Source organism: Hydra viridissima, unplaced genomic scaffold (genome assembly GCF_058129835.1).
Source record: "Hydra viridissima isolate aposymbiotic clone 2 unplaced genomic scaffold, HvirCarnegie_v1 scaffold_10, whole genome shotgun sequence".
Classification (NCBI taxonomy): Eukaryota; Metazoa; Cnidaria; class Hydrozoa; order Anthoathecata; family Hydridae; genus Hydra; species Hydra viridissima.
In genome coordinates this window covers 712,517-723,920 of record NW_028324309.1, presented here as the reverse complement: position 1 = coordinate 723,920, position 11,404 = coordinate 712,517, and the positions used below count along the sequence as shown (strand labels likewise).

General features: G+C 27.8%; 2 protein-coding genes across 3 annotated transcripts; both read left to right on the top strand.

The window, feature by feature from the left end:
- Positions 1-470: 470 nt before the first annotated feature.
- LOC149882504 (uncharacterized) lies at positions 471-4,636 on the top strand. Its single transcript, XM_090065679.1, has 3 exons — positions 471-855; positions 3,688-3,903; positions 4,109-4,636. The coding sequence occupies exons 1-3, from the start codon at positions 702-704 to the stop codon at positions 4,132-4,134; spliced, it is 396 nt and encodes a 131-aa protein (XP_089921805.1). The 5' UTR covers positions 471-701; the 3' UTR covers positions 4,135-4,636.
- A 188-nt stretch (positions 4,637-4,824) lies between these two features.
- Positions 4,825-11,076, top strand: LOC145187137 (uncharacterized). Of its 2 annotated transcripts, none has more exons than XM_090065673.1 (4): positions 4,825-6,823; positions 7,660-7,864; positions 8,124-8,238; positions 8,808-8,930. In XM_090065673.1, the coding sequence occupies exons 1-2, from the start codon at positions 5,962-5,964 to the stop codon at positions 7,665-7,667; spliced, it is 870 nt and encodes a 289-aa protein (XP_089921799.1). In that variant the 5' UTR covers positions 4,825-5,961; the 3' UTR covers positions 7,668-7,864; positions 8,124-8,238; positions 8,808-8,930. The 2 variants fall into 2 exon arrangements, with proteins under 2 accessions (XP_089921799.1, XP_089921800.1); XM_090065674.1 differs by lacking the exon at positions 4,825-6,823 and adding an exon at positions 10,699-11,076 and having other exon boundaries at positions 7,659-7,864; positions 8,124-8,217; positions 8,808-9,411.
- Positions 11,077-11,404: the final 328 nt, after the last annotated feature.

The window sequence follows — 11,404 nt, the reverse complement described above, 5'->3', positions numbered from 1 at the left end:
ATTAATTACCGTTTTATTGCGCAATAAACAGACCTGGTTTCCATAAGCCTTATAATTATTTTTTTTAAAGTATTGTAACGAAAGTGTTATAACGAAATGAAATTAATAGAAGATTTCAAATAAAGGTTGAACGTAGAATGTGATAATGTAGAAAAATTGATGAATAATTATTATTGTATCGTACGCTGGTTTTTTTTATTAAAAAAAACGGTTTGAAGGTTACGTTTTCTAAACTTTACATGTGATAGAACAACAATGAACTGAGTTTCAAAAGTTCTTCTTTTAGGAAACTAAACTGTTAAATTCTTTTTTAAATTTTATTACAAAAGTACATTACTTGCAATATAGTTTATTCTCTAATAAATCAAAAAACGGTTATTTTCTTTGCCACAAAAAATTGTGCAAGATAAACATACTTTAACGAATTTTTTAACGTAAAAACCATGCTAATAATAATTTGCTTTTGTCAGCTAAAAGATCATTAACTTAATATTTTCAAAATGGCGAATATTAGGGTTTTTAGTGGGATTTTTTACAACTTTGACTTCGAATTAGAGCACTTTCCATTGATTTTGAGACCCATGTTTTTATACGATTCTTAATCAGCATAAAATTCTCTATCAGAATCAATCATAAAATTAGGGGGGGGGGGGGGAGAAAGTCGAGTAGCGCCAAATTTTTTTATGATGACTTTTTAGTAAATGGCTGTGCCTGTTTTGATAGGTAGCATAAAGCACCTTAAAATAGAGGTTATTGCAAATCTTATCGCCAAGAGCAATAATGAAGATAGAACAACTACACTCAACAATCCTAAGGCAGGCGAAGTTTATGTCAAACAAGTGAATCATGAAAAAGGTTAGGCAGCAATATTTCAGTGCACTTGTATAGTATTTGTATTTTTAAAATATATTTGTATACTAAAATAGTATAATGTAGTAAATAGCATAGTTTTTGGATTATACTAGTAAAAATCAATTACGATGCCTAAAGTAAAGTTAGACTTTAAAGAAGTTATACCTGTAATCTACAATGTAGACTGTAGCCTACATGTAGTCTACAAGACTGTATATAGCTTTGTTTCTTTTAATATATTTAAAGTAAAATCTAACATTACTTAGGCATAGTTTATCCTTTACTTAAGGCTATGCTATAGTAAAGCAAGATATCTTATTAATAAATATGTAAGGACTTCTAAATGTCATTTAATATTATATTGAATATTTTCAAGATGTCATTTAATATGCAACATTTTTTTGAAGCTAAAAATTGTCTTTCCTATTATAATTTATTTGAAGATTTATTTATTATTGTAAAATGGCTCCATAACAAACTTACATGCTTGTGTCTATTTTATATTATGTCAGTGTAAGACATGCTATAGAAAATAATCTGCAGGTTTTTAAATGACCTTTTTTATACATGCTGTTTAAAAGTATCTGTGTTATGATTTTAAAATGTGAGCACCAATGTGCTTTCATTGTACTTGCCTAAAAACAATCATAAATTATAACAATATAGTAACTGCTATATTATTAAAAATATTATTGTAATTTAGTAGTAGTATATAAAATGTGTATTATTATTATAATTATAATTATAGTTTATTAGTAGTATATATAGTTTAGTAGTAGTATATAAAATATGATTTAGTAGTAGTATATAAAGTGAGTTTCTAATTCACTCGCTGTTAACACATAGCTATGTGTTAACAGCGAGTGAATTAGAAACTCACTTTGACAACTCACTTTTGATAATATAGGTATATATTAATAAAAAGAATAAAAAATTTAAACAAAAACTTCTTAGAAGACTTAAGACCGAAAGTAATTTTTGTTTAAATTTTTTATACTTTTTATTAGTATTAAAAATTTTTATTACTATTAAAACTCATTAAGTTAATTTTTTTAATGCTAAATATTTGTCTAATTTGTTCTTGAAACTGTTTACATTTGTTGGCAATGTTGGGGTGTTAGCCAGGAATATATTTTATGATAAACAGAAATATATCTATAATCCAGGTTCAAAGCCCTCATGTAACCCAAACTTCTAGCCCTAAAATGGGTGAGACATATTTTCAAAGTTATAACTTTTCAAAACTTTTTTATAAAATTAAACTTATAATTTTGCAATCAAAATGAAATTATAATATTTTTTCTTTTTTTGATAGAGAATTATCTCTAACGCAGATAAGACTAAATTTTTTTCGGGGAATCCTTATCGCAAAAATCTAGATCTTCCTATATTTGTGAACAGTAATGTACTGAATGAGTCATCTACCCTTTGACTTCTAGGATCAAATCTTACTTCTGATCTTAACCATCTGCTAAGGTTGTATCTCTTTACCATGCTTGCTACTTTATTACTCCTGATTCTATTCTTTATCTCTGTAAATCTCTAGTAGTTATAGTACCAAAAAAACATAGAACTTACATCAATGAGGACCTCAAAGGTATTATTAATTAGTATGATTAGTCAACAAAAAGTTCAATAACATTGTTGGTTTAACAATAAACGCAGATTAATTACTACCTAGGTAGCAATAAATTTATGTTTATTGCTGATAATAAAGTTAGATTAAGGTATTAGTTAACTTTATTATCAATCTTAATTAATATATTGTCAATATCATTATTCAATTTATTTTAGATATTATTACATATATGTTCAACATAAATATTATTTATTAATATGTTATCGTTCTAACTATATTATCAATCTAAATTTATTACTATATCAATCTTAATCATTCCACTAATACATCAAACTTTGCCATGTTTAAATTGACTATTTGCTTGCTTAATCTTAAAATAAAAAAGATTTATGATAAATGCCCTGATGTTACTATGTAGCTTAACATGAGTGCAGTTTTTGCCCACATGCTATGCACATTTTGTGACATAAGGGCAGATTTGTAAGATGAGAACATTCTGTGTAACTTAATATTGTTACGCAGGCAAAATATTGTAACATAAGGGCAAAATTTGTAGCGCCAGAGCTAGGCAAATTGTAAAATGAGGCCAACTAAGATTACTACTACTACTATACTACTACTACTACTATTACCACTACCACTACCACTACCACTACCACTACCACTACCACTACTACTACTACTAAAAAAAAAAAAAGAGGTATTGAATTTTGGAAACTTTAAACCCATTGGGAATTCTACAGTATACTCGGTGCCATTTGGCTAATGATTAGGCTAGCTAACACCCTGAATATGTTCCATAAATTTTCTGTTTTGTTTATAAGGAATTTGTACCTTGGTATAAACTTGGTTTGTTCTCAGCTGTATTTTTTATTATTACCTCTGCATGTTTTGAACTTTGTTTGTTTGCTTATATTTTTGCTCTTTTTACTCAACAATTTTGGTTGTCCTGATTACTGTCACTTAATTTATATGATGTGAAGTTGTTCTCCATGTATAAAGCAATTTCAATAATTCCAGCAATTTCCACCTTTTTGCCTGCCATATCTATTTTTATTTTATACTGTGGAACCTACTAACTATACAATTGATGAGTTGTTAAATCATGCTCTTTTTAGTTCACACAAAAGTTTAAATTCTCCTTATTTGTTACCAAGTGATGTTGCATGTAAATATTGTGGTTGTTTATTGTATATGCAATGTATATGTGTGTGTATATATAAATATATATTATTATTATTATTTTTTTTTTTTAGACGATTGGCGGGCAGATGGGTATAGGTGTAAGCAAAATGGTTCCAGTAAAATTCCTCGGGCTTTGCCACTTTACACAAAGATCCATTTTACCACAGTTATACCAACAGGTATTTCAAATGATTTCCAGAAGTTTGTGTACTGTGACCTGAGTCGGACAGATCTTGTTGTTATCCATTACATCGGTAACCACAACCTTGCAGTTTTAGTTCCTCATGGTAAATATATCTTGCATTTTGATAATGGTTTTTGTTTTTCTTTTAAAAGTTTTACGTAAGTTTACTACTAAATAAAACCTACTTTAAATAAAATCTTTTAATAATATATTTAATTAAAATTCATGTTGTGTAGCCCCCTCTCTTTTTCATTCCAAACTTTGCTTTGAGTTTTTTTTACACTGTCAAGTAACATTTTGTTTTTAAGCAATAAACATTCACTCTGGCCGATGACAACAGTAGGCGGATTACCTGATATAAATCGGCGGATCACGTTTTTTTTTTGTAGAACAATCATTAAACTTTACAGAGTTTCACCAACTCTTCACATAAATAAGTGATAAAGCGTTAGAAGAAAAGTTAAATACAACTGAGAAAAGATGTAAACGCGAAGACTCGTAAATGATAAAGCGATAATAAGAAAAGTTAAAAACAACGATCAGAAAAGATACATACAAGATGACTCGTCCACTCTTCACATCAATAAATGATAAAGCAAAAAGAATTAAGTTAAAAACAACAACCGAGAAAAGACGTAAACATGAAGACTCATCAACCTGCCATATAAATAAATGAAAAGATATCGCAACTGGAAAACAAGCAAAAACTATAAAAGCTCAAAAAAAAGAAAGAATCTAGGAAGTTGGAGTTTTTGTTAGAAGAAGAGATTTAAAGAGGATTTTAAGAGAAAAGAATTTTTAAGAGATTTAAAGAGGATTTTTAAAAAGAAAAAGAATTTTGTGATAAGAAGAGTATTTTGATGAATAAGCAGTTTAATAAGCAGTTGAATAAAAGAATTTCAAGTAAGATTTTGTTTTTAAGCAATAAACATTCACTCTGGCCGATGACAACAGTAGGCGGATCACCTGATATAAATCGGCGGATCACGTTTTTTTTTTGTAGAACAATCATTAAGCTTTACAGAATTTCATTTAAACAATAAAAATATTAGGCGAATCACTTAATATAAATTGGCGGATCACTTTGTTTTTTGGTAGAACTATCATTAAAACTTATAGAGTTAAACTTAAGCAATCAAAATATTAGGCGTATCACTTCATAAAGTTTGGCGGATCTCTTGATATTATTTGGCGGATCACCTTGTTTTTTTGTAAAACAATCGTTAAAATTGAAGGAGTTTGATTCAAATAATCAAAATATTAGGCGGATCACTTGATATAAATTGGCGGATCACTTGATATAAATTGGTGGATCACCTTGTTTTTTTGTAAAACAATCGTTAAAATTGAAGGAGTTTGATTCAAATAATCAAAATATTAGGCGGATCACTTGATATAAGTTGGCGGATCACCTTGTTTTTTTGTAAAACAATCGTTAAAATTGAAGGAGTTCAATTCAAACAATCATAATATTAGGCGGATCACTTGATATAAATTGGCGGATCACTTGATACAAATTGGCGGATCACGTTGTTTTTTGAGTTCATAAAATTTATAAAATATTATAATCTTATATACTTTTTTTTGTCGTTTAATAAAATTGTAATATGCAAATTCCTTCTAAATACTATATCGTTAGTGAATTTAAACTATATCTGAATCGTTTTTTTTAATGAAATATAACTCGCTTTAGTACCGTTTAAATGATCCGCCCCGCCGTTTGTACCGTTTAAATGATCCGCCCCGCTGATCCGCTCCGCCCCGCCGTTTGTACCTACTCTCAAATGGAGCCTGTAATTATGATTACATACGCGAAACTGGGTTTTATTTTCCTCAAGCTACTGACACTTTGCCCGAGACAGTCATTCAAACAAATTGCAAAGAATATGCTATTAACAACTCAGATAATGAAGCTTCCAACTCTACTGCTCTGGATGATAACCCCAATATTTCTTATCTAATCGATAATGAAAATAGCGAGTTTGAAGTTTTATCCGATAGTGATTCAGATATAAGTAACAAGCATAATGCAGTAGATGAACTGGAGGGTGATTTAGCTTTTTGGTCTTCTCAACATAACATTACACAACGAGCATTTAGTTATTTAATTTGCATTGTGAGCAAGTTTGTTCCTGGTTTGTCAAAAAGCCCAAAAACAATAATGAGAACAGAAATTGCTAAGCGTGAAGTGAATGAAGGTTTTTGTTATTTTGGTATAAAGCAGGAGATACTCAATAAATTTCCAACTTTGTGTAGTGATAAGGAAATGGAAGTTTCAACAATATCTTTTCAAGTCAATATAGATGGCCTTCCATTATTTAAGAGTTCTAACACACAACTTTGGCCCATTCTTGGACTAATAGAACAGTTTGAAAATAAACTTCAACGAAATAGGGAACCATTTGTTATTGGACTATACTGTGGAAATAGTAAGCCAACGGATGTTAAAAAATTTTTAGAAGATTTTGTTAAAGAAGTAAAAGAGCTTCAGCTTAATGGTCTTATTATTAACAATGTGCATTACAAAGTAGAACTTTCTGCTCTTGTGTGTGACACCCCAGCTAGAGCTTTTGTTAAATGTATAAAGGGGCATAGTGCTTATCATGGGTGTGATAAATGTGAACAGCATGGTGTCTATGTTAGTCGTGTCACCTTTCCAGAAACAGGTGCAGTTCTTAGAACAGATAACTCTTTTGCCAGAATGACAGATCGTCATCATCATATTAGTGAAAGTCCACTTATAAATATTCCAATGAAAATGATATCACAAGTGCCTGCTGATTATATGCATTTAGTTTGTCTTGGGGTTATGCGAAAATTAGTATATTTATTTTTGAAAGTTCCTTTAAAGACTAGACTTGGTCCTCGTGTTGTCTGTGAGTTATCAGAAAAACACCTAAATTTAGGAAATTATATCCCATTTGAATTTGCACGTAAGCCTAGATTGTTCAAAGACTTTGAGCGTTGGAAGGCAACTGAATTTAGACAATTACTGTTGTACACTGGCATGGTCTGTTTTGAAGGTATACTACCAACTGCGTTATATGATAATTTTATGTTACTATCAGTTGGTATGAATATCCTGTTAAGTGAATATTTGTACAAAGAATATGTTGACTATGCTCACAATTTGCTATTGTTGTTTGTTAAACTTATATATATATATATATAATATATATATATATATATATATATATATATATATATATATATATATATATATATATATATATATATATATATATATATATATATATATATATGTATATAAATATATATATATATATATATATATATATATATATATATATATATATAATCAAAAACAAGCTATTTAAATAAAAAATCCATTTACAATTTATTAATAAATAAAATATGATGATCAAATAATACAAGCACACAAATAAATGTGTTACAAAATTTTTATAGGTTTCAAAGTAAGTTATTTATTTTACTTTTCCTTATAAATAATATTACCATTGTTATTACTTTTTCACTATTGATAATAATATTATTAATAACAATATTAATTTTCACTATAAATAATATTGTTATTTAATAACATTATTTGTTAAGTAATAATAATTGTACTATAATATTATTTATAAGAAAAAAGTAAATTTAATTTGAAACCTATAAAGAAAGAAGTTTTTTATATATGTTATTTATGTATCCTATACGATATTATAATTGATTTGTAATGTGGTTATTATTTTTAAGATTAAGAAGAATTGAACTTTAAGTTTTTAATAAATTTAACACATTTAAAATAAGAAAAGTTTAAATTATATATTTAGCTGAGTTGATTACAAAAGGCTTGAAGTTTATTTTGTGTTGGATTTATTGCTCTGCTTTGTAGATGGATAAAAATTGTTTTGCAATTGTTGCATAAGTTGACGAAAATGATGATGTTGCAATTGCACCAGGTGCATGGCTGATCAGTAAGGATATGTGTTATTGGCCTCCTTACACAAGCCAGCAAAGAAGCAATAAAGCTGCCAAAGAGGAAGAAACGCCAACTGATAATTGGAGAAAGCATTTATTCAGAATTTTAGGGACAAAAGGTAATGCACTTATATTGTAATTTAAAAAACAATTATATACTCTCTTTTTTATGATAGGATGTAAAGTTATTGTTTTAGGTTTTCTCTAAAAATGTATAATAAAACAGTATTCTACTTCTTAAATGATGTCTAACTATGTTTATAGTTTATCATTTATCTGATTAATTGTGCTTCCATTAAACTTGTGTCACAAATTTAAATCCAGTTACTTTAATATAGCGGTTTTAAGCTGTGTTATTAATTTTTCTACAATTTTCAGAATCTTATGGGAAGGCTCAATTTTGCCTTTCTAAAGCTACTGTCACATCAGATCTGCAGAGTGACGCTAAAAGTCAATGATTGCGCCCCAAAAAGTAAGCTACTATAATTTATATGTAAGTTTGGTACATACCATATTTTTAAAGTGAAATGTATTGCTTTGCTTGTTGCATAATATAGTGGCCATTGCTTGATGTTGTAGCAGTAAATTAGTTACATGATATTATGCAGGTTGGTTTATAATCCAATAAATATAAAAATTTTATCCATACATTAATTTGTTAGTTAAACAAATTTACTTGTTTGTAGCAAGCTATCAGGTTGATAAAACATAGCCAGGGCCAGGTTTATGACTGGTGCTGCATAAATATTGATGCGTCCTTGAAATATCTTTTTTTTTATTAAAATTCACATTATATAAGTATTTATTCCACCTTTCTTTTATATATATATATTTTTTTATTTGGCCTTAAGTAAAACAAATGTTTTACTATGTTATTATTTGTTGACTATGTATAAACTTATTTACTCAGTCAATGTTTAACCTTGAAATTGTTTTCATTGCAGTGTTATTATATCTTAAGGTATTATATGGCATTTCATAATGTATACTTTAGGGTATTTATAAGATACCATAAGATAGATTTCTTTGAGTCATGTTTTAACATATGACTTTTATGTTTAGAATACAAAAGTATCCTGCTGAAAATTATGATAGTGACTCTCAAGATTATTATGAACAATCACAATTTAAAAAACCTTATCTGCTACCACTTACTCCTATAGTCAATAAAGAATGGAACATGATTGAAAAAAGTGATCGAACAGCAAAAAAAACATTATCTCCTTCTCATGCACCAACACCTCCTCCATTTCCTGATGCCAATCAAACATTTATAAAAGCAGTTGTTTCAAAAGAAGAATTGTTAACTAGCCAGATTCAAAATAATTCCTCAAAGGACAGTAATAATAATGTTGATAGAAAACAGCTTGAGTCTGAGCTTGTTTGCAATGCTGAAACTGTTTCATTAGTTTCATCAACTACTGCCTTTTCATCAATGAATGCCACTTTGAACAAGATTATTCTTCTTCAGGTGGAACTTAAAGCTGCTGTGAATAATCTGCAGAAGCAAGTAAACAACAACACTGCCATGTTACAGACTCTTACACAAGGTGGTAAAGATGATGATTATATATTTGATTCTCTTGATTTACCGGTTTGTGACATCGAACCATTGCTGCAACTTGAGGATGCACTAAAACAGGATAAAATTGTTTTTGTTAAGCTTGTAAGCTTTAGAATTGTTTCAAACATGATTTTAATTATTTTTCCAAATTTAATAGTTTAAGTTTTTTTAATTTATATATAGTTAAAATTAAAGATTAATTTTCAAGCAGACCATTGACTTATGTCTTAACCTAACAACATAATTCAAATAATCATTTGAAAGCGATAATTTTTGTAAGAGGCTATTGATTTGTGTATATATTAGTGATTCTGAAATAGTAAAAATGCTATTTACAATTTTTTTCAAATTGTAAAGCCTAAGGACATAATCTTTGTCAATAAAGAGCCATACTGATTAAGTTGTCTAAAAAATGCTTATGAAAGTTTGAGAACTAATTGTAATGGTTATTAATATATGTAATTACATGAAAATTATCTTTTTACCTAACCAACTGGTAATTGGTTAGGTATTGAACTTTACTTTTTTTTTAAAGGATTTATTGGAAGAGCTAATCAAATATTTCTAAAGTCAAAATATCTTAATCACATCTGGAATTAATTTGTAGTATATTGCAAATGATTTTATAAGTTAATTTAAAAAAAAAACAACAGAATTGTTTTATTAAGAGTAACAGTTTTTTTTTAGGTAAAGGGAGTAGCAGCAAAAAGCGGGCAAAATCTAAAAGAAGCCACAAATTAGTTATTAAATATAAATATTTAAAAGCAATTTTATGCAATTGTTTTCTTTAATTAATTGTCATTTATTTAATTCTAATCGCTGTCATATACTAAAATCTTTAAATATGTTTGACGTTATTCAGAATATTTTGTGAAAATCTTAAAGATTATTTAGCTTCCTTGACTATTTATGGATGTGTTATGTATATTTCAAAAATGATAAATTGTCCTGTTATATATAATATATATATAACATTTATCAATTGAAATGGTAAATTTATATTAGGAAATCGTACATCCCTTCATTACTGCATGATTAGTTTTACTTGCATGAACTTGTTTAGAGTTTTCATTAAATCAGAATGAATATATAATAAAAGCCTATGAAATAGACTATAAATTTGTTTTTCTGTTGTATTTATACTACATTATTACTACATATCTGTTGTTTTTTTAAGTTGTAATTCGACCAAATAGTTGCTATTTGTTCGAAGTTTACTTACAAAAATTATGAAATAAAAATTTAAGCATGCAGAGTGTAAAATACAGCGTGTATAATACATTTTACGTATAGTATAACAAAACTATTAGTACGTACGTAAACAAAGGCTATATTATTTGTAAAATTTTTTGTAAAAACACTTTGTATATGACTGTTTCATGTTTTTAGAAGCAATACGAAGGAATTTGCCAACAAAAGATGCCACAGACAGCGAAATTCAAAAGGCATTTGTGGCCTTCTTGTCTAGAGCTCTCGACAGAAATGGAGGCAGAAAAGAAAGAGCCGAAAGAAAGTCCATTCAGAAAGCCAGTTCAACAGAAAGTCGTGGTAATTAGAACCATACCGTCCAATCATTAACATCGAAGCCTTTACCGCGATTATCATTACCACGATTTGAGCGCTCTAATTCTAACAAATATGACAAAGATTAATGTGCTTAGGGTGTCTTACATTATCTGTTTTATATGTTTGGTATGTTAATTGTATATTTGGCATTATTTTAAGCTTTACAAGTTTTTCTATTATTAATGATATATGAGCATATAATTTTTGTTTCTTTTTTTTTTGGAATTTCTTTAACTTTTAAAATAAAATACCTAAAAAGTACATAATTAGGAAAACATTCATACATTGTTGAATTATTTATTAACTACTTTTAACTATTTTTTATTGTTAACTTACTTTATTAAAAAAAAATTTAAAATAGACATTGTAAATATAAATATAATAATTAGGTAATATTTTTATATAATTTTTTTTATAATTATATATTTAGGTATATATAATTTAAGTAATTAAGTATATATATAATTATGAAAAATTGAATAATTTGGTAAACGCATATTGTGGGCCTTTAATGGACCCACGTTGCAAC